This window comes from Crotalus tigris, unplaced genomic scaffold, assembly GCF_016545835.1.
Source record: "Crotalus tigris isolate CLP2741 ecotype Arizona unplaced genomic scaffold, ASM1654583v1 scf7180000017975.10810073628:1450386, whole genome shotgun sequence".
In the NCBI taxonomy this organism is placed as follows: Eukaryota; Metazoa; Chordata; class Lepidosauria; order Squamata; family Viperidae; genus Crotalus; species Crotalus tigris.
In genome coordinates, this window is record NW_024096754.1 from 386,027 (window position 1) to 411,755 (window position 25,729).

At 47.7% G+C, this 25,729-nt stretch overlaps 1 protein-coding gene across 4 annotated transcripts in view; it reads left to right on the forward strand.

The window, feature by feature from the left end:
• The window catches only part of AHCYL2 (adenosylhomocysteinase like 2), a 79,794-nt gene that overhangs the window by 40,539 nt on the left and 13,526 nt on the right, over positions 1–25,729 (forward strand). For 2 of the 4 annotated variants that reach the window (XM_039345719.1, XM_039345720.1), the window contains exons 2-6: positions 7,318–7,426; positions 14,037–14,180; positions 17,047–17,147; positions 18,906–19,008; positions 20,097–20,191. In XM_039345719.1, the coding sequence (XP_039201653.1) occupies positions 7,318–7,426; positions 14,037–14,180; positions 17,047–17,147; positions 18,906–19,008; positions 20,097–20,191 (552 nt within the window). Of the gene's footprint in view, positions 1–6,144; positions 6,276–7,317; positions 7,427–14,036; positions 14,181–17,046; positions 17,148–18,905; positions 19,009–20,096; positions 20,192–25,729 lie in introns of those variants that run through there. The other 2 variants (XM_039345721.1, XM_039345722.1) reach the window with 2 other exon arrangements.

A 25,729-nucleotide genomic window follows, 5' to 3' on the forward strand; every position in this document is an offset into this window, starting at 1 on the left:
GGAGTTCAACTCCCAGAATTCCTGAGCCAGCCATGCTGAGGAGAAAGGGAGAGGTTTCCAAGCTGAGCCAGGCTGGCTCAGGAATTTTGGGAATTGAAGTCCACAAGTCATGAGGGGGCCATAGTTCCCTCATGCTGGCTCAGGAATTTTGGGAGTTGAAGTCCACCAGTCATGAGGGGGCCATAGTTCCCTCATGCTGGCTCAGGAATTCTGGGAGTTGAAGTCCACCAGTCATAAAAGAGCCAAGGTTGCTTACCCCTGCCCCAACCAGACAGGAATTCTGGGAGTTGAAGTCCACGAGTCATAAAAGAGCCAAGGTTGCCTACCCCTGCCCTAGGGATAAGACCTTTGAGGCAGAACCAAAGCACTGGAGGAGTAAACTGCGAGTATCTCTAATTGCAAGTTCACTTTTGCTATTCAGGTTTGTGTGGGACAAAGCCATGGGAAAAGAGGTTCAGAGGAAACCCCAGTTTCACTAAAACAATTTTTCTCTTTGCCGGCAATCCTGGAAAAGCCAAGGGACAGCCTGCGCTCAAAAAAAAAAAAAAAAGATTTATTTACTTTGTGTGTTTTTTTTAAAGAAAGTCTTCGGTGCCAGCCATTGCCCGAGCAACTCCTTCATGCATGATCAGATACTGTAAGTGGCTGGCCGGAGAAATTGAGATTGCTTATTATCTCAGCCATTAGTGACGTCCTGGGGCAGTTGGGCGATAAAATAATTTAAACTTCAACCAAGAAAACATAGGTTCTGGATAGCAAAGCAACAGAAGAACTGAACAGTCTGCCGGAGCTTCTGTTGGGGAAAATTATAGCTCAGAAGGTCAGGAATGGAGGGCAAGAACAAAGGAAGTCCTCCTCCTCCAGATCCGTTCAGAAGAAAAAGGAGAATAAAAGAATGAATCTTTTTCGGAGGCTGAGAAAAGTCAGGAAAAGAATAAAACAAAAGAACAGAACTAAAGGGGAACGGAGTCCCTGCGGAGTTGGCTCCCTCCGCTAGTCGTTCCCTGCTAAAGGCTTGCCCAATATTTTTATTTTTATATTATTTTATTTGGGGGGGATTGGGTACCGTCTCTAATAGATTGTGAGAGTGATGTGGACACGCAGGTGTCTAAGGAAGTTGTCCAGGTGTGCCTTCGGTAGAAAGCAATCGGTGGAATTGGTGCGCCCTCTGAGCCTGGTGGTTTTCTGGCAGACGTCTTGTGACCCAACCTGGTTACATCATCAGTGTTAGAAGGGAGCGGGGTTGGTAGAGAGGAGGAGGAGAAGAGGGATGATTGTGGGGTCCTTGGTGGCCTCTGGACTTGGTGGTTTTCTGGCAGGCGTTTCATGACCGAACTAGGGAACAGCATCAGTGCTGGAAAGAAGCAGGGAAACTTCTACAGCTGTTGATGCTCCCTAGTTGGGTCAGGAAATGTCGGCAAGAAAAGCACCAGGCTCAGCACCAAGGACCCCACAGTTCTTCTCCTCCTTCCCCTCCCTCCCTCCCTCCCTCCCTCCCTCCACAAATCATCCTCCCTTCTAGTACTGATGATGTACCCTATTTCGGTCATGAAATGTCTCCAGGAAAACCACCCAGCTCAGAGAGGACCAACCCCCACAGTTCTACTTCTCCTTCTCTCCTTCCTTCCACTCTCCCTTTTCTCTTTTCCTTCCCTTCCTTCCTTCCTTCCTTCCTTCCTTCCTTCCTTCCTTCCTTCCTTCCTTCTAGCACTGATGATGTTCCCTAGTTCGGTCATGAAACGTCTGAAAGGAAAACCACCCAGCTCCGAGACCACCCAGGACCCCACAGTTCTTCTCCTCTCTTTCCTTCCTTCCTTTCTTCCACTCTCCCTTCCTTTTCTCTCTTCTTTCCTTTCTCCCTCCCTCTCTCCCTCCCTCCCTCCCATCTAGCACAAATCCTCCTCCCATCTAGCACTGATGATGTTCCCTAGTTCAGTCATGAAATGTCTGCAAGGAAAACCACCCAGCTCCGAGAGCACCAGGGAACCCACAGTTCAACTCTGAGCCGCAAATATTCTCCTTAAAGTAACCAGCCTCCCCAAAATGGATAATTAATGGTTAATGATTCCTCGTTCTTCGAGGTGTCCATGTGAAGACCAGGCAGCCGTGTACCTAGGATGCTTTACGTTGGGTGCCCACCAAACTCTGCAGCCTGAAAGCTCCTTCTAATTTGGTTGAACCAAAAATCAACCACGTTTTAGGACTTCATCTCTTTGCAAACAGCTAGTAGTTGATCTATTATCTCCCCTGGCCGAGCAGGAGGTGTGTGCCTTGAAGATTGTACCCAGGGATGGGTGTGTGTTGGAGAACATTCAAGAACTTGAAGAGTTAAAGGAGCAGTTGTGTTAATCCTCTTAAGACTCCCGCTCATGTGACAGGCTTAGCCTGGAATCCGAACCCTCTACTAAATCCTTGAAAGCCTTGGCATAAAGTCCGTCTGGTATGTGGAGTTACTAGTACTCGGGGGAGACGTTGACGTGGACCATTCGTGTGGAATCGATGGGAGCCCACTTGGAGATCTGCTGAAGCTTTCCTTTCCTAATCCCCCCCCCCATTGGTCTAAGGCAGGGGGTCTTCCAACTTGGCCCTTTGATGACTTGGGGACGTCAACTCCCAGAATTCCTCAGCCAGCCTCCATTTTGTTTGTTAGATTTAAGATAGGGGTCTTCAAACATGGCCCTTTGATGACTTGTGGACTTCAACTCCCAGAATTCCTCAGCCAGCCTCCATTTTGTGTGTTAGATTTAAGACAGGGGTCTTCCAACTTGGCCCTTTGATGACTTGTGGACTTCAACTCCCAGAATTCCTCAGCCAGCCTCCATTTTGTGTGTTAGATTTAAGACAGGGGTCTTCCAACTTGGCCCTTTGATGACTTGTGGACTTCAACTCCCAGAATTCCTCAGCTAGGCAGGAATTCTGGGAGTTGGAAGTCCACAAGTCTTTCCAAGTTGCCAAGGTTGGATACCCCTGGTCTAAGGCAATGTTTCTGAACCTGGGCAACTTGAAGATGGGTGGACTTCAACTCCCAGAATTCCTGGCTGGCTGGAGAATTCTGGGAGTTGAAGTCCACAAGTCTGGCAATTGCCAAGGTTGGACACCCCTGTCTAAGGCAGAGTTCCCCAAACTTTCCAGGTAATAATAATAATAATAATAATAATAATAATAATAATAATAATAATAGGAGGAGGAGGAGGAGGAGGAGGAGGAGGAGGAGGAGGAAGAAGAAGAAGAAGAGGAGGAGGAGGAGGAGGAGGAGGAGGAGAGGAGGAGAAGGAGAAAGAGGAAGAAGAAGAAGAAGAGAAGAAGAAGAAGAAGAAGAAGAAGAAGAAGAAAGAAGAAGAAGAAGAAGAAGAAGAGAGAAGAAGAAGAAGAAAAGAAGAAGAAGAAGAAGAAGAAGAAGAAGAAGAAGAAGAAGAAGAAGAAGAAGAAGAAGAAGAAGAAGAAGAAGAAGAAGAAGAAGAAGAAGAAGAAGAAGAAGAAGAAGAAGAAAAAAAAGAAAGGCAGGAAACCCTATACCATTTCAGACAAATGGCTGTCCAGACTCAAGTGTCGTAAACTGAGGACTACCTGTACCCAGGCCTGGGATGCTGGCTGGAGATGGCTTAGAAACCGGCAAAAGGGAAGGCAATGGCTGAGAGGAAGGAACAGGATCACAAATAATCCCTAAAAACTGGACTGGGTGCAGGTTATCCCCAGGCCCAGGTGGAGGTAGGCTCCCATCAGTCACCTGAAGTGGGCTGCCCCAAAGAAGAGGCAGTCAAGCTATTCCCCAAAGTGCCTGAAGGCAGGACAATTAGCAATGGATGGAAACTAATCAAGGAGAGAAGCAACCTGGAACTAAGGAGAAACTTCCTGACAGTGAGAACAATTAACCAGTGGAACTACCTGCCTCCAGAAGTTCTGCCTCATCCGTCTGTCTGTCTGTCTGTCATCTATCATGGAGTTGTGAATGCTCCAACACTGCAAGTTTTTAAGAAGAGATTGCACAGCCATTTGTCTGAAATGGTGTAGGGCAGACGTGTCAAACCCAAGGCCCAGGGGCCGGATGCGGCCCGCGAAGTGGTTTCATGCGGCCCGCGAAGCCATCCTGGAAACAGTGAGGGAACAGCCCCCGCTGCCTTGGCCCCTGGCCCAGGCCAGCCGGGAGCCAATGTACAGTTTTGTGGTGGCCATCTTGGCACTTGCCCCAGTGGACCATGCCTTGGTGCTTGCCAGGCCCCCACAGTCACCCTTAACGTGAATGATGTAGAACTGGCCACGCCCACCTAGTAGGCCACACCCACTCCATCCACGCCCACCCAATAGGCTGCACCCACTCTGGCCACACCCACCTGGCTCCCCCAGGGCAACCACAATGCTGATGCGGCCCTCAGTGAAATTGAGTTTGACACCCCTGGTGTAGGGTTTCTTGCCTGAGCAGGGGGTTGGACTAGATGACCTCCAAGGTCCCTTCCATCATCATCATCATCATATTATTATTATTATTATTATGGATCATCGCACAGTCAGCCAGATGTTCAGACTGGATTTGGCATTTTGTCTACCTATCGAGTCCTTACCCAGGACCTGGGATAGGCAGATGTGGATGTTTGATGGTGTTACAGGTATCGTCGCAGGATGGAAGCAGTTCCTAATAAGGCGCCTTTTGCAATTGACTAATAGCGAATTTGTCAATGCCAATGGTGTTCAAGTGGTGCTCCAGTTGTTTTGGGATTGCACCCAAGGAGCCTATGACTATTGGTACTACCCTTGCTTGCTTTTGCCACAGTCTTTCTATTTCTATTTGTAGGTCTTTGTATTTTGTTATCTTCTCCAGTTCTTTCTCTTCTATTCTGCTATCTCCAGGCACTGCCACGTCCACTATCCAGACTTTTTTGTCTTTCTTATCGACAATGGTTAAGTCTGGGGTGTTATGTTGCAGGTGCTTGTCTGTTTGAATTCTGAAGTCCCAGAGCAGTTTAATTTTATCATTTTCTATGACTTTCTCTATTTTATGATCCCACCAGTTTTTGCTTACAGGCAAATGATATTTTTTGCAGATCTTCCAATGCACCATTGTTGCTACTTTGTCATGCCGCTGCTTGTAATCAGTCTGTGCAATCTTCTTGCAACAGCTTACCAGGTGGTCCACTGTTTCTTCAGCTTCTTTGCATAGGCGGCACTTACTGTCTGTTGCTGTCTTCTCTCTATTATTATTATTATGGATCATCACACAGTCAGCCAGATGTTCAGACTGGATTTGGCATTTTGTCTACCTATCGAGTCCTTACCCAGGACCTGGGATAGGCAGATGTGGATGTTTGATGGTATTACAGATATCGTCGCAGGATGGAAGCAGTTCCTAGTAAGGCCGCCTTTTGCAATTGACTAATAGCGAATTTGTCAATGCCAATGGTGTTCAAGTGGTGCTCCAGTTGTTTTGGGATTGCATCCAAGGAGCCTATGACTATTGGTACTACCCTTGCTTGCCTTTGCCACAGTCTTTCTATTTCTATTTGTAGGTTTTTATATTTTGTTATCTTGTCCAGTTCTTTCTCGTCTATTTTTTATTCTTCTTATTATTATTATTTGGAAGTAAATCCAACTGACTCTTAATTTTTTTTGCCAGACAAGTTAACCAGCCATAGCAGCACCCAAAACCTGCTCTAAAGCGGCGCAATATTATAGAAATATGGGTGGGTGGGAAGTTGCTCTCCTTGACTTTGGTTAATAAATGCCTTTACTGTTTCAGTCGCTGGCTGGTTAAACTTTCTGCTAACTGCCTTTGTTAGATTGGGAGGGGGGGGCGGGAGAGAGAGAGAAGCCGAATTTTAAAAGGTGCCTAATTACCGTGTTAATTATAGCAGGCAGGAAGGGGGGGGGGAGAAAAAAATAGCGTACAGCTTATAGAAACAAGCCATTAACGCCCGTACACGAGGCAGGCCGTTTTGGAAAACCAGAGTTTTAATGATGCGGAAGCAATACAAGAAAAATTAAAAGGGACGGGCGGGAGCTTCTCCAAACGTTGGTTCTCCAGCCATGGAGACCTGGAAAAGAGGGTGGAAGCCACCAGGTCCTCTGCCCCTCGGCCTCGCCCTCCCTTCCCCTCCCCTCTCCCCCCCCCTCCCCAAGCAAAGGGTTGAAACCAGAGCAGGCAGGATTGCCACTGCAGGGAAGGTATATAAAGGGACGGGCACCTGGGCTCAGGTGTTGCCTCCGAGGAAGTTCCAGGAGGTGCCACCATGCCAGGCCAGAAGATGACCTCTGCCAACGGGGACCCGGGGATTAAAGGCAAGGTGAGGGGATTTGACAGAACCCTAAGGCTGGGAGGGACCCCGGGAGGTCATCTAGACCACCCCGCCGCAGGCAGGCGTCTTTGTACCGTCCTGGAGAAACCGTTTCTTGAAGGCCTCCAGGGATGGAGCAGCCGCGGCTCCAGGAGGCCGACTCTTCGGTTGATGAATGGTTCCCCCTCTTTGGAAATAATATAAAATTCCTCCCGAGTTCCAGGCGGGATGTCTTTGGAGAGCCTTCCTCATCCAGGTCGTCGTTCCTCCTTATCCTCATCCGAGCCATGATGTGTCCCCCGCAGGGTGAAGGCCTCGTCCGCCTGTTTGCAGCCGATAGCGGTCCTGAGCGTTGGCTGATGTCGTGGCTCCGTCTTGTTTTAGGTCTCTTTCATGGACGCTCCTGATCAAGTGGGATCAAAGTCTTAAGTCAGGGGTTCTCAACCTTGGCAACTTTAAGACTTGTGGACTTCAACTCCCAGAATTCCTCAGCCAGCTTTGCTGGCTGAGGAATTCTGGGAGTTGAAGTCCACAAGTCTTAAAGTTGCCAAGGTTGAGAACCCCTGGTTAGGTGCTGTTGGTGTTCCTACACCACCACCCTCCATTCTCCTTCCTTTCTCCTCTCCTCCCCATACTCCTGGGATGACCTTTCTACGGGAGGACCAGGTGACCAGAGATGTTGGCTTTTGACCAACAAGAGGTTTTTCACTCCACAGGTTATCGATACGGCCAATTGAACGGCTCCTTTGTTGGATGGGGGGGGCGAGGCGAGATGGAGCTGTTTTTTCAACAATCCGGTTCTTTGGCGCTCGAGTAAAACTTGGTGGGGCTGTGTTACGTAACGGGGAGTCCTCAACTTAAAACGGCTCATTTAGGCACCGTTCCGAGTTCCCGCGGTGTTGAAAAAAAGGGACTTTTTCACCCTTAACCACCTTTGCAGCCTCCCCCTGCTCCCGTGATCAAAATGACTTGTTTTCTGTTCGACCCGGATTCTTCTTTCCGTCCACCCTTTGCTAAATCTGGCTTTCTTTCTTTCTTTTAATATATATAGATCCAGTTTGCTGACCAAAAGCAGGAATTCAACAAGCGCCCCACGAAGATCGGCCGCCGTTCGCTGTCCCGCTCCATCTCTCAATCGTCCACAGACAGTTACAGCTCCGGTAGGCGCTTCCGAGAGGCGTTTTCTGAACTGAAATATTTGGAAGTCAGCCTTGGCTGTCCTTCCCTCCCCGGTTGTCCCGTGAAATTCCCCGCGAAGGGTGCAGGAAAGGAGTCGGAAGGGCGCTCGGCAAAGTTCCCAACAGGGAGAAAGGGGTGCAATGGAGCTTCTCTGTCGAGAGGCAGTCTACCCCTGAAAACTCCCCAATGGGAAAGCAAAGCAGGGCAGAGCAAATGCCTTCAAGGGGAGCCTGGATTGAAACCCAATCTCTTTCCGTCATATTTGAAATCGAGAAGGCTTAAGACTCAGTGTTTCTCACCCTTGACCATTTTAAGGCATGTGGACTTCAACTCCCAGAATTCCACAGCCAGCATTGCTGGCTGTGGAATTCTGGGAGTTGGAGTCCACATGCCTTAAATTTGTCAAGGGTGAGAAACACTGGCTTAAGTGGACCCGTTTCGTTAAGTGATTCGTTTGGTTCATCAGGGAGGTCCTGCCATAGTCATTTCCAGTAAAGTGATGTGTACACCGCCCAGAGTCCCCTCTCTCTGCCAGGGAAATGAGTGGTCTTAAAGTAGGAGGGAGGGAGGGAGAGACAGGCAGAGGTAGGGACAGACAAATGGACAGACGGAGGGATAGGTGGATAGATGGATGGATGGGTAGAGAGATCAAATAGAAAATAGATAGACAGTAGATATTAAAAAGATAGACAGACGCAGTAGGTACTAGAAAGGTAGGTTGAGATAGAAAGATAGATAGACACAGTAATTAGAAAGATAGGTTGAGATAGATAGAAAGATAGATAGACAGACACAGTAGATATTAGAAAAGTAGGTTGAGATAGATAGACACACACACAGAGAGAAGGTATTAGAAAGGGATATAGATAGATAGATAGATAGATAGATAGATAGATAGATAGATAGATAGATAGATAGATAGATAGATAGATAGATAGATAGATAGTTGTTTTCTGAGGTTTTCGCGGGTATTTGTATGTAGGTCTTTGGTTGTTCGGGTTTTCTCCCACGTAAAATTGGAAGTGTCTTGGCGAAACGTCGCCAAGACACTTCCAATTTTACATGGGAGAAAACCCGAACAACCAAAGACCTACATAGATAGATAGATAGATAGATAGATAGATAGATAGATAGATAGATAGATAGATAGATAGATAGACAGACACACACACAGAGAAGGTATTAGAAAGGTATAGATAGATAGATTGATTGATAGATAGATAGATAGATAGATAGATAGATAGATAGATAGATAGATAGATAGATAGATAGACAGACACACAGAGAGAGAAGGTATTAGAAAGGTATAGATAGATAGATTAGATAGATTGATAGATAGATAAATGGGTGGGTGGATGGGCGGGCAGACGGACATGGACAGATAAGTGACAGATAGACAGACAGACCGATATAGAGGGATAGACAGAAGTTTCCTTTGACAGTTTATGCCATGGAATGCTATTGTTGGAGCCAGAATGGTTTCAGATCCATTTTCATCACACAAAAAAAACGAAACCCAGCTATGACAAGAAGGCTTAAATAGAAAAAAGCTGTTCTTTTCATTCTTTCTTTTAAAAAACAGTTTGATCTGGCCTGCCTGCCTGCCATGTGCCCCCCCCTCGTGCTTCCAACACGCTGCAGGTGCCAGAGGACACAGGGAAGCCTGTCTAGCAACCAGTTTAAGCACTGCTGTGCTATTGCTGACTCTGTAAACTGCTTAGAGAGGGCTGTAAAGAACTGTGAAGGAATGTATAAATCTAAGTGCTATTACTAGGAAGGAAGGAAGGAAGGAAGGAAGGAAGGAAGGAAGGAAGGAAGGAAGGAAGGAAGGAAGATGATAGAGATAGAAGGAGGGAAGGGAGGGGAGAGAGCGAGGAAGGAAGATGATATAGGGGAGGGAGCGAGGGAGGAAGGAAGGAACATGATAGAGATACAAGGAGGGAGGGGAAAGAGGGAGGAAAGGAAGGAAGGAAGATGATAGAGATAGAGGGAAGGAGGGGAAGGAGGGAGGAAAGGAAGGAAGGAAGGAAGATGATAGAGATAGAAGGAGGGAGGGGAGGAAGGAAGGAAGGAAGATGATAGAGATAGAAGGAGGGAGGGAGGGAAGGAAGGAAGGAAGGAAGGAAGGAAGGAAGGAAGGAAGGAAGGAAGGAAGGAAGATGATAGAGATAGAAGGAGGGGAGGGAGGGAGGGAGGGAGGGCCCTGGTGGCACAATGGTTAAAATGCAGTATTGCAGCCTCTGCCCACAGTCAGGAAGTTCGATCCTGACTGGCTCAAGATTGACTCACCTTTTCAGTAAAATGAGTTCCCCAGATGGTTGGGGGCAACAGGCTGACTCTGTAAACCGCTTAGAGGGGGCTGTAAAGGCCCTGTGAAGCGGTACATAAGTCCACTGTAAGTGCAAAGTGCTATTGCTCTTCGATTTCTGGATTCTGCCTTCCCCATTTTGAGACGATCCGCCATCCCACTAGGGAGACTCCCCCCCCCCCGTCACAAGCAGAGACACCCCTCCCGTGTCCCACAGCCGGTAGCCTCCCCCTGCCGCGACGTCCTCTTTTCAGAATGAGACGTCTGAATTCCGCCCGGCCTTTGGAACCCAAACTCAGAATGCTGGTTTATGACTCTCCTCCAGTCCCTTCTTTGTGACTTGAGGTCGAGTCGGGCACTCCCAAGAAGAGAACGCCTCTCCCGCGGTGCCGCGTCGGGGGTCCCGCTGCACGGAAAGGAAGGCCCCCCCCCTTGATCGGATGGACGCCCCGAGAATCTTCTCCATTGACACCGTGCACGACGAGATCCCGGCCGTGGCTCAGCTCTCCTTTCGTTCCCAAGAAAGGAAGCCGAGCCGGATTCTCTGCCGACGGGTGGGAAGCGGTAAGGACCGCCGGTAGGGACGCGCTCTGGACGCTTCCCGCGAGGTTGAAGCCGGCCGAATCTTAAAGCGTGTCGAAAACGGGAGCGGGAACCTTTGAGTCGGAACCAATGGGCCTTGGGGTCCGAGGGGTTTCCTTGGGTTGTCGTTCGCAAGCGACACCCCTCCCCATCTGTAAGGGTTGGTTGAGTCCAGGATCGACCTGCAAGCGAGCCACTGGATCGCCTGACAGATCCGGCTGCCGGATCACAGGAGGCTTGGTTCTGTACACACGCATGGGAACGACAGATAAGTCTTTCTGTGCTAATTAGAGGCGGGGATGATCTTGGGCGACAAGGCAGTGTCAGAATAACAGAAGTTGGAAGGGACCTTAGAGGTCCTCTAGTCCAACCCCCTGCTCAAGCAGGAGACCCTGTCCCATTTCAGACCAATGGCGGTCCGGCATTTTCTTAAAAACCTCCAGTGATGGAGCATCCACAACTTCTGGGGGCAAGCTGTTCCACTGGTTAATTGTCCTCACTGCTAGGAAAGTTCTAAGTTGCTTCTCTCCTTGATGAGTTTCCATCCGTTGCTTCTTGTCCTGCCTTCAGGTGCTTTGAATAAAAGTATAAGAGAGCTGGAACGGACCTTGGAGGTCTTCTAGTCCAACCCCCTGCTCAGGCAGGAGATTTTTCTTATACCATTTCAGACAAATGCCTGTCCAATCTCTTTTTAGAGAGATAGAGATAGATATATAGATTTTGTTTTAACAGTAATAGATATAGTTAATTATCATAAACAATATGTTAATTACTCAATAGCCTTTCTTACTAACATATATTCAAAATTACATATCACATACCTTTCTCTCTGGCTGGTTTTTCTAGCCCAGTGGTTCTCCACCTGTGGGTCGGGAGCCCATTTGGGGTCGAACGACCATTTCACAGGGGTCGCCAAACAACGCAGTCCGCCATTTTTTCCCCCCCTTTTCCTTAGCTGTGCTCCTCCCTTTTATTCTGTTGGCTTTTGAAAGCCAATAGAAGAGACTCTCTTGAATAGAATCTAATTCTATTGGCTTTCAAAAGCCAATAGGAATCGTCCAGGCTGTCTCTGCCCTGCTGAGCCCGCCAAAAGTCCCATTCTGCAAATGGGGCTGCACCAGTTGAGTAGTCCTCGACTTACGACCGGTTGAGTAGTCCTCGACTTACGACCGGTTGGGGGTCGCGGCATTAAAAAGGTTGAGAACCACTGTTCTAGCCATTGATAGAAATTATCCCCTGTTCTAAAGTACACGGAGTCTCTTTAATCTTTAAAGTCAGTCTATCCATTTCTGCACGCTCTAGAGAGTTTTCTTAAATTAGTACTTCTTCAGACTTTAAACCAGAATTGTTTTTGTTAGGAATAATAGGAGCGAATTATGAGAAAGATTGCAAATATCTAATACTACCTATGAGCACCAAAGAATGGAGGCCTTTGAACTCTGGTGCTGGAGAAGACTCCTGCGAGTCCCTTGGACTGCAAGGCGTTCAAACCGGTCAGTCCTAGAAGAGATCAACCCTGACTGCACTTTAGAAGGCCAGATCCTGAAGTTGAAACTCAAATACTTTGGCCACCTAATGAGAAGGAAGGACTCACTGGAGAAGAGCCTGATGCTGGGAAAGAATAGAAGAAGGGGACGACAGAGAATGAGATGGCTGGAGGGAGTCACTGAAGCAGTAGGTGAGAACTTAAATGGACTCCAGAAGATGGTAGAGGACAGGAAGACCTGGAGGAACGTTATCCATGGGGTCACGATGGGTCGGACACGACTTCGCAATTAACAACAACAACAAATACTACCTATATTAACAGTAGCAAGAATTGGATTTGCCCAATATTGGGAAAAATGAAAACTTTCCAATCCCTTCTTAAAAACCTCCAGTGATGGAGCACCCACAGCGTCTGGAGGCAGGTTGTTCCGCTGGTTAATTGTCCTGGTAGGAAAAGTTAGGAAAGTTCTAGGTGGCTTCTCTCCTTGATCAGTTTCCCTCCGTTGCTTCTTGTCCGGCCTTTGGGCGCTTTGAATAAGAGAATCCCAGACTCAGGGGTGACCTTGGGGTCTTCTATCCAGTCTCGTTTAGTCTTTGGAGAAATTGTCTCTGTGTGCACTTTGCGCGCAGGTGGCTTAGTGTGTGTCTTCGTGCCAGACTTGGAGCAATTGCTTGACGATAAGACGCTGAGCCCCCTCTACAGTCAAGGAACACAGGTAGACTTACGACTGAACCGGAATTCGTTTAGGGACTGTTCAAAGTTACAACAGCACCCCCCAAAAAATGCGACTGACGTCCATTCCTCACCCTTAACAACCACTGCAGCATGGCAGCATGAGCAAAATCCGGATGCTTAGCAATGGATTCGTATTTAGGACCGTTGCAGAGTCCCGGGGTCACGCGATCCCAATTGCGACCTTCCGACGAAGCGGAGTCAATGGGGGGAACCCATATTTCAAGGATGGCGAACCTTTTAGAGACCAAGTGCCCAAACTGCAACCCCAAAACCCCCTTCTTTATGGCCGGGTGCCAGGTGGGTGTGGCCCACTGGCTGGGTGTGGCTGTGGTCATAGCAGACTGGGTGGGAATGGCCAAGGTGGGCATGGTCACCTCGAAGTTGCTCGTGGGGAGGGACACCTGTGGGGGCCGGGCAGGGTTGGGGGAGATCCGGGGGAGGGGGTCTCTGGCAGGAGGCTCATCCTGCGGGGTGAGGCGAGGCAGGGCGGGGGTGCCATTGTCGCAGGGCAAGGCGACGCAAGGGCCGGGGCAGTTGCTGCCCAACACCATCGGCCCCGCACACAGAGGCCAGCGAGCGCATGGTGGCCGACAGTGTCCGTCAACAGCCACAGCCTGCCAGTTCCTCAACCGGTGCACTCTGGGGCTACGCAGCCCATCGCCAGCAGTTCAGAGAACCCAACAGCTGAGGAGGTGATGCAGTGGGTCGTGCCCGGGAAAAGGAGAGTGTGCAAGGCCAGGAGGGATGGGATGGGGGGGGGGAGGGAAACCAGCCATGCTGGGATGCATCCGGCCACGTGGGACCTCAGTGAGTTAGCGGGTGCCTGGTTGAAGAGGGACCGTTGCCATCTCCGGGGCATTTATTTATTTATTTATGAGACTTATGTACTGCTTTTAAGTGCAAGCACTCTCTAAGCGGTGTACACCAGTAAGCAATGCATATATATATATATATTTACATTGCCCCCAACAATCTGGGTCCTCATTTTACCTACCCCGGAAGGATGGAAGGCTGAGTCAACCTTGAGCCGGTGAGATTTGAACCGCTAACCTGTTGAACACCGTCAGCTAAAGTGGCCTGCATGGCACGCGTGCCCACAGAGAGGGCTCCGAGTGCCGCCTCTGGCACGCGTGCCATAGGTTCGTCCCCACTGCCATATTCACTTTGCCGCCGCGGCAAGGATGGGCAAAACCTCCCTTCCTTTAGTCTTGCGTAGCGATGGAAATGTCAGGTTGCCTTGTCGGCGTAAGTCGAGGACTCCCTGCAGCCGCCTCCAGGAGGCGGAGGCAGATTTGGGGAGGGGCCTCTCAGAAGAGGAGGATGGGGGGCAGATCTTACCTCAAGTGGCAAGAGGTTCCAAAGGTCCCCTTCTTCCTACTTCTTCGCCCACCCCGGCTTTGCCCATCGCCCGTGTTTGCTAAGATGGTTTTCCTCCCAGCCCGCTCCTCACCGTCCTTTCTGCCTCCACTTCCTCCAGCTGCCTCCTACACCGACAGCTCCGATGATGAGACCTCTCCGAGGGACAAGCAGCAGAAGAGCAGCAAGGGCAGCAGCGATTTCTGCGTGAAGAACATCAAGCAGGCGGAATTTGGGCGCAGGGAGATCGAAATTGCGGAACAAGGTGAAGGAGGGAGGGAGGGCAACTCGGCTGCCTCAGTTTCCTGGGTCAAGATTTATATCTTAGTCTTGGTGGGAGTTGATTGACAGGTTGTGGCTTGGGGAGGGGCCATGTCTGTCCTTATAGGTTGCCAATCCTGCTATGTCCCTGGGGGCCATAGAGCCAGTGGGATCTAGGGGTGAAGCCACCAGGCTAGAAGAAGCAATGAGTTCTAGTCCTGCCTTAGGCACAGAAGTCAACTGGGTGACTTTGGGCCAATCACCAGGAGATGGTGAGTTCTAGTCCCGCCTTAGTCATGAAAGCCAGCTGGGTGACTTTGAGCCAATCACCAGGAGACGGTGAGTTCTAGTCCCGCCTTAAGCACGAAAGCCAGCTGGGTGACTTTGAGCCAATCACCAGGAGACGGTGAGTTCTAGTCCCGCCTTAGTCACGAAAGCCAGCTGGGTGACTTTGGACCAATCACCAGGAGACGGTGAGTTCTAGTCCCGCCTTAGGCACAAAAGCCAACTGAGTGACTTTGGGCCAATCACCAGGAGATGGTGAGTTCTAGTCCCGCCTTAGTCACGAAAGCCAGCTGGGTGACTTTGGGCCAATCACCAGGAGACGGTGAGTTCTAGTCCCACCTTAGGCACAAAAGCCAACTGGGTGACTTTGGGCCAATCACCAGGAGATGGTGAGTTCTAGTCCCGCCTTAGGCACGAAAGCCAGTTGGGTGACTTTGAGCCAATCATTAGGTGAGTTCTAGTCCCATCTTAGGCATAAAAGCCAATTGAGTCACTTTGGGCCAATCACCGGGAGACGGTGAGTTCTAGTTTTGTCTGCACTAAAGACTGTCAGGTCAACCAGCCTCATAGGGTTGCTGTATTAGATAGAGAGATTGATGCAGACAGACAGGGGGACCCCATCTCTTCCCCTCTGCTGTTTGCAGAAGGCTCCCCCCCCCAGGACTTTCTCAACTGGGGAGTGATTTTACGGTGGCTGAACTGCCAGATTACCCCCCCCCCCAGACAAGACTAAAATGGAAAAAGGCGTTTTGTGGTTTGGTTTTTGTAGTTCTACCCATCTCAGCAGGTCGTGGGAACCCGACCCTACGCATTGTTTTTACTGTGGATCAGATGGCCCCGTGTGGTTCAACCTGAGCCTTCTCCCCCCCCCCCCAAGCATTGCTTTATGCAGGGAGCGAAGGGAACACCTTCCTTCTTGGGCTCCTGGCCTGCTTTTTTTTTTTTTTTTCCCAGTTCTCTCTTTGCTTTAATCTCTTGACTGCGATCAAATTGCTGAAGGAGCTACGAAAGAGAATGGCATCAGATTAATTCCCAGATTTCTCTTTTGCTGCCAAAAGCCACAAAACTGTAATCCTCCTGGCACCTGTGGGCTTCTTCTGCTTCTCTCTCTCTCTCTCTCCTCCCTCTTTCTCCTCTCTCTTTCTCTTCTCTCTCTCTCTCTGTCTCTCCCTCTCCTCTCTCTCCTCTCTCTTTCTCTTCTCCCTCTTTCTCTCTTCTCTCTCTCTCTCTCTCTCCTCTCTCTTCTCTCTCTCTCTCTGTCTCTCTCCTCCCTCTTTCTCTCTCTTCTGTCTCCTCCCTCTGTCTCTCTCTCCTCTCTCTTTCTCTCTCTCCTCTCTGTCTCTCTCCTCTGTCTCTCTCCTCTCTCTTTCTATCTCTCTTCTCTCTCCTCCCTCCTTCTCCTCTCTCTTTCTTCTCTCTCTCTCTCCTCCCTCTTTCTCTCTCTCCTCTCTCTCTGTCTCTCTCTCCTCTCTCTTTCTCTTCTCCCTCTTTCTCTCTTCTCTCTCTCTCTCTCTCCTCTCTCTTCTCTCTCCTCCCTCTTTCTCCTCCCTCTTTCTCTGTCTCCTCTCTCTGTCTCTCTCCTCCCTCTTTCTCTCTCTTCTGTCTCGCTCCTCTGTCTCTCTCCTCTCTCTCTCTTCTCTCTCCTCCCTCTGTCTCTCTCTCTCTCCTCTCTCTTTCTCTTCTCCTCCCTCTTTCTCTCTTCTCTCTTTCTCTCTCTGTCTCCCTCTTCTCTCTCCTCCCTCTTTCTCTCTCTCCTCTCTGTCTCTCTCCTCTGTCTCTCTCCTCTCTCTTTCTATCTCTCTTCTCTCTCCTCCCTCCTTCTCCTCTCTCTTTCTTCTCTCTCTCTCTCCTCCCTCTTTCTCTCTCTCCTCTCTCTCTGTCTCTCTCTCCTCTCTCTTCTCTCTCCTCCCTCTTTCTCTCTTCTCTCTCTCCTCTCCCTCTCTCTGTCTCCCTCTTCTCTCTCTCTCTCTCTCTTCTTTCAACCCCTTTCCCATATTTTATTGAGATGTGATGGACACTCTGGAGGCTGTCCTTGTGGGGTCCCTGGCACTCTCTGAGCTGGGTGGTTTTCTTGCAGACGTTTCATGACCCAACTAGGGAACGTCACCAGTGTCAGAAGGGAGTGGGGTTTGCTCTCTTTATATATGAGTGAGTTGCCCTTGTATATAACATCGGGCATCAACAGGCACGTAGAGATAAACTACATCTACACACCCTTCAAAGCAGAAAATGAAAAGGCTACAAAGGAAATAGAGCAACGAAACCATCTCCTCACCAGCAATCAACGCCTGTAAAAGCAGAGAGTAATACCAGGATTAACACTGGACCAACAATCAAACAGTAAACAACATCTAATCAAGCAGCTGCCAACAACACACCCACCTACACTGACAGGGCAAATCCTACATAATTGGAATTTAAGTTCTGGTGAGGGTAGGCAAAGCTCATTTTTCTTCTACCTTTCTCCACGCCTTTCCTGGCTGCATTTCTTTCTTTTTTTTTTTTTAATAAATGTCTGGCAGGTTTTAAACCGTGGTTTCCCGCCTTCCGCTGAACCCCCGTTTCCTTTTCTCTCCCTCTCCTAGAAATGCCGGCGCTCATGGCCTTGAGGAAGCGCGCTCAGGGAGAGAAGCCATTGGCCGGAGCCAAGATCGTGGGCTGCACCCACATCACGGCTCAGACTGCCGTAAGTTACGCCCCGTCGGCCCCGAGGGTCTTTTTCTTGGCCCAAAAGAGGAGGCGGTCACCCACGGGCTGGGATCGACTGGAGCCGGAAATCTCGGGGAGATCCTGGCTTTGGCTTGGAAGGATGCTATGTTGGGCTTTACGAAAGAAAGAAAGAGAGAGAGAGAGAGAGAGAGAGAGAGAGAGAGAGAGAGAGAGAAAGAAAAGGAAGGAAAGAAGGAAGGAAGGAAGGAAGGAAGGAAGGAAGGAAGGAAGGAAGGAAAACTGGCACCTTTTTTCTTTCTTTTCTTTTTTTTCTTTCTTTCTTTAAAAGAAAAACAAGTTTGATTGACAGCCGCCGGTAGCCAGTTGGGCTGGGCTTTTACTACAAGTAGTCCTCGACTTTACGACCATCACAGATCCAGCAATTTTATAACAACAACAACAGTAATAATAATACTAATAATAATAATAATCCCAAAACAACTGGAGCACCACTTGAACACCATCATCGGCATTGACAAATTCGCCATTAGTCAATTGCAAAAGGCGGCCTTACTAGGAACTGCTTCCATCCTGCGACGATACCTGTAATACCATCAAACATCCACATCTGCCTATCCCAGGTCCTGGGTAAGGACTCGATAGGTAGACAAAATGCCAAATCCAGTCTGAACATCCGGCTGACTGTGCTATGATCCACAATAATAATAATGATAATGATAATAATAATAGTTGGAAGGGCATCTAATCCAGGGATCCCCAACCCCTGGTTCGTGGACAGGCATCAGGACCAGTGCCTCAGTACAGTGAGCCCTTGACTTATAACCATTTGATAATAATAGTAATAATAATAGTAAAGTTGGAACGGAGTTTGGAGGTCATCTAGTCCAACCCCCTTCTCAGGCAGGAAACCCTGCACCATTTCAGAAAAAATGGCTGTCCAGTCTCTTCTTAAAACCTTCCAGTGTTGGAGCATTCACAGCTTCTGGAGGCAAGGAGTTCCACTGGTTAATTGCTCTCACTGTTCAGGAAATTCCTCCTTAGTTCTAGGTTGCTTCTCTCCTTGGTTGGTTTCCATCCCTTGCTTCTTGTCCTGCCTTCAGGGGCTTTGGAGAATAGATCCTAGAATAGAATAGAACTGGAAGGGACTTTGGGGATCATCTAGCCCAACCCCCTGCTCAGGCAAGAAACCCTACACCATTTCAGACAAATGATTGTCCAGTTTCCTCTTGAAAATTTCCAGTGTGGAGCATCCATATCTTCTGGAGGCAGCTTGTTCCACTGGTTAATTCTTCTCACTGTCAGGAAATTTCTCCTTAGAATGAGAAATGTCGCCAAAAGGGGATCACGTGATCCTGGGACCTGCAACCGTCATAAATACGAGTCCGAATTTTTGATCTTGTGAGCATGGGGGACGACATACCCGGTCGTTGAGGGTGAAAAACAGCCGTAAGGTCTTTTCCCCCCACACACACACTGCTGCCTTAACTTGAAGAAGTCATTCTGGATGGAAAAAGTGGATCCCTTTTTTCCACTTTTTTGTAGCTTCGGACGTTGTCGAAGCAAATGATTGGAACTCGAGGACTACCTGTGTGGGCATGGGCCCTGCTCAGCTGGAAAATAGAAACCTTATTAAGGTTATTACGATATATAGCAGTTCATGAAATCCAGCAGGTGGATTGGCCGAATTGAGGAAGGGGGGGGGGATTGAGTAGCCCTGGCAATTCCCTAGCCCCCCCCCTCCTCTCCCCCTACTCAACGGTTCTCCCCCCTGCAGGTGCTCATGGAAACCCTCAGTGCCTTGGGGGCCCAGTGCCGATGGGCTGCTTGCAACATCTACTCCACCCTCAACGAAGTGGCAGCCGCCCTGGCTGAGAGTGGTAAGGACTTCTCTTTCCTGGGGGGGGGGGGTGTGTGTGTCCCTAAAATAAGCTTCTTATATATATAAACAACATGTTGTCTGGCTCCATTTGCAATTCAGTGGTCTATATTAACTTCTTCAGTCTAGATCAGGAGTCTTAAAACTTGGCCCTTTTATGACTTGTGGACTTCAAAACTTTAAAAAAAGCTTTGAGGATGCTGAGATAGAAAGAAGGGATTCAGCCAGGAGCAGAACAGTGTGTGTGTGTGTGTGTGTGTGTGTGTGTGTGTGTGTGTGTGTGTGTGTACACGCACGCATGAGAGAGAGAGGAAGGGAGAGAGGAGGAGAGAGACAGGAGTGAGAAAGGCAAGAAGAGAGAGAGAGTAAGAGATGGTAAGATAGATAGATGGATGATAGATAGATGGATGGATAGATGGATGGATGGAGGGATGGATGGATGGATGGATGGATGGATGGATAGAAATGATAAGATGGAGAGGTGGATAGACAGATAAATAGATAGATATGATATGATATAAGATGGAGAAAGATGGTAAGACAGACAGACAAAGGAAAGGAAGAAAAAGAAAGAAAAAGAAATGATAAGATGGAGAGAGAAAGATGGTAAGATAGATAGATAGATAGATAGATAGATAGATAGATAGATAGATAGATAGATAGATAGATAGATAGTACATGATGGATAGGCAGGCAGGCAGATATGGGCAATGGATAGATGATGGATGATAGATAGATAGATAGATAGATAGATAGATAGATAGATAGATAGATAGATAGATAGATAGATAGATAGATAGATAGTAGATGATGGATAGGCAGGCAGGCAGATATGGGCAATGGATAGATGATGGATGATAGATAGATAGATAGATAGATAGATAGATAGATAGATAGATAGATAGATAGTAGATGATGGATAGGCAGGCAGGCAGATATGGGCAATGGATAGATGATGGATGATAGATAGATAGATAGATAGATAGAGAGAGAGAGAGAGAGAGAGGCAGACAGACAGGGAAGGTCTTTTGGGGTGATGGTGATTCTTCTGCCCACTAAAAGGAGCCCCCCCTTTTTTTCCTCTTCCAGGATTTCCTGTCTTTGCCTGGAAGGGGGAATCCGAGGACGATTTCTGGTGGTGCATTGACCGTTGTGTCAACGTCGAAAGCTGGCAGCCGAATATGGTGAGTGCCGGGAAGGGGGGGGGCAAAATCTGCCGGGCGACTCGTAGCCGAAGCGAGCCTCAAGGCCGGTTCGGTTGGACTAGAAAGAAAGCGGGGGGGGGGGGAATGACATTTGACCTATTAAAGACTTTTCCAGGCAGATTTGGGGGGGGGGGCGTTCTGGGGCATCTTATTTCGTCATCCCCCCCAAAGGCTCCTCATCGGAGAGCCAGTTTGGTGCAGTGGTTAAGGCACCAGAGTTTAAAAAGTAGGAGGTGGTGAGTTCTAATCCTGCTTTAGGCATGAAAGCCGGCTGGGGTGTCTTTGGCCCAATCACCAGGAGACGGTGAGTTCTAGTCCCGCCTTAGGCTGGAAAGACAGCTGAGTGACTTTGGCCCAATCACCAGGAGACTGGGAGTTCTAGGTGTGAAAGACAGCGTGCCTGGCTGAGGAACTCTGGGAGTTGAAGTCCGCAAGTCATAAAAGGGCCAAGTTGGAAGACCCCTGCATTATATCCTTTGAATGGTCACTAAACAAACTCTGGTTAAGTTGAGGATTCCCTGTTGGGTATCTCCTTTGCCTCGAGTTACTTATAAAGCAATAAAGGTGGGATAAAAAAAATCTAAGGAATAAAATAATAAACGGAGCCTCCAGCAACTCACCTAGAACAAGGACAGACTCCCCTTCCTTGGTGCTGGATTGGCAGAGATGCTTAAATGAATTCTGTTCTCAGCACAGGGTTGGACTAGATGACCTCAGAGACCTTTCCAATTCATATATCCCCCCCTCCGATTTTCAGGTCACAGAGTTGGACTAGATGAGCTCAGAGACCTTTCCAATTCATATATCCCCCCCTCCAATTTTCAGGTCACAGGGTTGGACTAGATGACCTCAGAGACCTTTCCAATTCATATATCCCCCCCCTCCGATTTTCAGGTCACAGGGTTGGACTAGATGACCTCAGAGACCTTTCCAAATCATATATCCCCCCCTCCGATTTTCAGGTCACAGGGTTGGACTAGATGACCTCAGAGACCTTTCCAATTCATATATCCCCCCCCCTCCGATTTTCAGGTCACAGGGTTGGACTAGATGACCTCAGAGACCTTTCCAACTCATATATCCCCCCCTCCGATTTTCAGGTCACAGGGTTGGACTAGATGACCTCAGAGACCTTTCCAACTCATATATCCCCCCCTCCGATTTTCAGGTCACAGGGTTGGACTAGATGACCTCAGAGACCTTTCCAACTCATATATTTCCCTCCCCCCCCATTCTCAGGTCACAGTAGATGCTTGTTAAGAGTAATGATGTCGTTAATGTGGTAGTGATTTATCTTGGAGAAAATAATGTATAATTACAGCGCAGGGCTAAAAGTGACCTCTGGGTGCCCCGCCCCAGGGCCTTTGAGATTTGGATTATTAAGGAGGTGGGAGCAATTTGGAAAGCAGGCAGGGATTGGAAAGGTTAATGAGAGTTTTTGGACAAGGCGGCGGACGGGAACGCAATGTTCCCATGGGACTGGGCCAAAAAACGCTGACTTCGGCGGGGTGCGAATGCAATGAGACGTTAATGCTTCTTCCAGGAGAAATGGCAGGTTCAGAATTAGAGGGGTGGGTTTCCTCTTCGCTTCTGGGGAACAGGATGGGTAGAACACAAGGGGGCAACACAACTTAAGTTTCAATAGAAGAAAATAGCTCAGGGTTCAAGTGTGGGGTCCTTGGTGCTCCCTGAGCTGGGGGGTTTTCTTGCAGACGTTTCACGACCCATCTAGGGAATGTCATCAGCGCTAGAAGGGAGTGGAGTTGTTGGAGGAGGAGGACTGTGGGGTCCTTGGTGCTCTTTGAGCTTGGTGGGTTTTTTTGCAGACATTTCATGACCCAACTAGGAAACAGCTTCAGTGCTGGGAGGGGGAATGGAGGAGGAGGAGGAGGAGAACTACTTCTTGAGATCCTTGGTGCTCTCTGAGCTTGGTTATTTTCTTGGAGACGTTTCGTGACCCAACTAGGTAACGTCTTCAGTGCTAGGAGGGAGTGGGGTTTGCAGAGTGGAGAAGAAGTGGAAGGGATGGAGGAGGAGGAAGGATTGTGGGTCCCTCTCTGAGCTGGGTGGCTTTCTGGCAGACGTTTCTTTTTTTTTTTTTTTTTTTTTATTAAAAGTTTTATAAATTTTACAAAAAAAATAAAAACAATACAAAACAAAGAACAACATATACAAAAAAGAAAAATTAAACAAACATATATATAAAAAAAAACCCCATGCCAGACCCCTCCCAAAAACCCTCCCTTCCCCCCCCTGAGCTTCCCAGAGCAGAATATAGGCTTAAAAAATAAAGATAAAAATTAAAATAAAAACTTTATATTTATATATATGAAAAGGATATCTATAATATATATGAAAATAAAACTTATGAAAAAGCTATATGATATTTTTGTATACCCAATCTAAATTGTATAAATTTTATCCATTTGTCCCAGATAGCAAAAAACTTCTCTTGCGTTTGTTGCTTTAAGAAAGCCGAAATCTTTGCCATTTCCGCCAGATAAGCTACTTTAAAAAACCATTCCTGCAATGTAGGCAAAGATTCCTTCTTCCAATATTGTCCAACTAACAGCCTCGCGGCTGTGATCAAATTTAACATCAATACAACCTCCTTTGTATCACAATCTGTAACAATACCTAACAAAAATAATTGCGGAGTAAATTTTACCCTCCTTCTAAAAATTCTCTGGATATTCCACCATATTTTAATCCAAAATGCTTTTATCTCTCTGCATGACCACCAAATATGATAATAAGAAGCCTCCTTATAACCACATCTCCAGCATTTGGGTTGTACGTCAGGGTACATATAAGACATTTTTTGTGGATCAAGGTGCCATCTATAAAACATTTTATAAAAATTCTCCCTTAAATTTTGTGCTTGAGTAAATTTGACATTTCTCACCCAAATAGTTTCCCAAGTGTCCAATAAGACTGGCTCACCAAAGTTCTGCACCCATCTAATCATACAATCTTTAATTAGTTCCGTTTCTGAGTCCAATTCAACTAAAACCCCATAAATTCTCTTAATGTGGGTTTGTCTTTGATCCTTCAGTTGCTTAATAAGATTTTCATCTTCTCTAAGAAAACCCACCTTACAATCCATCTTCCATCTATCTGGCAGACGTTTCTTGACCCAACAAAGTCACCTTCTCAAGGCGAGTGGCCAACTCCACACTCCTCTGTATGAGGGACGTTACCTAGTTGGGCCGTGAAACGTCGGCAAGAAAGCTCCAAAAATACCAAGGATGCCACAAACCAGGTTTACCACCCCGTGGAGATCTGATCCTGTCAGCTGCAGATGTGCATCAAGATGGAGGCCCCAAAATCACGTCGTGGGTCTTGTGCTGGCCAAAGGACCCCCCCCCCCTTCTTCCTCCCCCAAGAACCAGCGAATTCAGGCCGCATTCCAGCTCCTCTTCCCAGAAAAGATCCAGGAAAGCTTGCCAGAAGCTGCCACTCTAGCTTATTAGGGTCCTTCAAGAAGGACAAGTGGATTATACAACATTCTTAATTAACTGAAGATTAATGAGCTGGAGACTTGAGTGCCAGGGAGGGGGATGGAAATGGGGGGGATTTTTTTTCGCTGGGCGCTGTTTATGCCAGGCTTGTAATCCGTTGAGGTAAAAGCCAAGGTGATCTGAGCGCAGGAATTGGGGGCTGTTTCCCTAAGGCAGGGGTCTTCAAACTTGGCTCTTTTAGGACTCGTGGACTTCAACTCCCAGAATTCCTGAGCCAGCATGGGGGAACTATGGCCCCTCATGACTCGTGGACTTCAACTCCCAGAATTCCTCGGCCAGCATGGGAGAACTATGGCCCCCTCATGACTGGTGGACTTCAACTCCCAGAATTCCTGAGCCAGCATGGGGGAACTATGGCCCCCCTCATGACTTGTGGACTTCAACTCCCAGAATTCCTGAGTCAGCATGGGGGAACTATGGCCCCTCATGACTCATGGACTTCAACTCCCAGAATTCTTTGGCCAGCATGGGGGAACTATGGCCCCCTCATGACTCGTGGACTTCAACTCCCAGAATTCCTGAGCCAGCATGGGGGAACTATGGCCCTCCTCATGACTCGTGGACTTCCAGAATTCCTGAGCCAGCATGGGGGAACTATGGCCCCTCATGACTAGTAGACTTCAACTCCCAGAATTCCTGAGCCAGCCGTGCTGAGGGGAAAGGGAGAGGTTTCTAAGCTGAGCCACGCTGGCTGAGGAATTCTGGGAGTTGAAGTCTACAAGTCATAAAAGAGCCAAGGTTGCCTAACCCTGCGCCTAGATCAGCGGTCTACAAACTTGGCAACTTCATGACTGGTGGACTTCAACTCCCAGAATTCCTGAGCCAGCCACGCTGAGGGGAAAGGGAGAGGTTTCCTAGCTGAGCCAGGCTGGCTGAGGAATTCTGGGAGTTGAAGCCCACCAGTCATAAAAGAGCCCAGTTTGCCTACCCCTGGCCTAAGTGGAGCTTTACGGATTGTTCCATCTCAACTAAAAGGCCTCAAAAGCAGTTGCTCTCAATCTTGGCAATTTGAAGATGTGTGGACTTCACCTCCCAGAATTCCCCGGCCAGCTTAAAGTTTAAAGTTCCCAAAGTTGGGAGACCCTGCTTGAAACCAGGGCTCTCCAAACTTGGCAAGACTTGTGGACTTCGACTCCCAGATTTCCTCAGCCAGTATGTGTGGTCAATTGTGGTCATAAATTGAGGACTACCTGTATTTGTAACACTGAATATTTGTAACACTGAAATGATACAGGGTTTCCTGCCTGAGCAGGGGGTTGGACTAGATGACCCCTCCAAGGTCCCTTCCAACTGTAGTATTATTATTATTATTATTATTATTATTATTATTATTATTATTATTATCCACATCTGCCTATCCCAGGTCCTTGGGGAGGATTCGATAGGATCCAGTCTGAACATCTGGCCGACTGTGCAATGATTAATAATAATAGCTTTCTTTCCTTGCCAGATAAATTTTTGAATTAAGAGAGTTTAACTCTTCAAAGAATTTTTTTCTCCAGTTTTATAGGTATCGTTTGAAATAAAAATAATATTTTAGGTAAAATATTAATTTTCACCGTAGCAATTCTTCCTAACATTGGCAGTTTGAAGATTCTTCCATTTTTCCAAATCAAGCTTTATTTGATTTAAGAATTTAATGTAATTATCTTCTTTTATCGTTGAACATCTTGCTGTCAAATATATTCCCAAATATTTGGCCTTTTTGACTATTTGCAGTTCTATTTTTTCTGATAATTGCTTTTTTTTGTTTATCTAAAACAATAACAACAACAACAACAATAGTAGTAATAATAATAATAATAATAATAATAATAATAATAATAATAATAATAATAATAATATAGGTGGGCGTGGAATGCTACAAGTACATCAGATGGTTGAAGAAGAAAAAATGACTTTGGAAGAATATCTGAAGAACAATGATGAAGATGCACTGAAGTTAGTATATCAGGAAGGCTTACTAACTACTGGAGAGACCAAACTGGCCTACAAG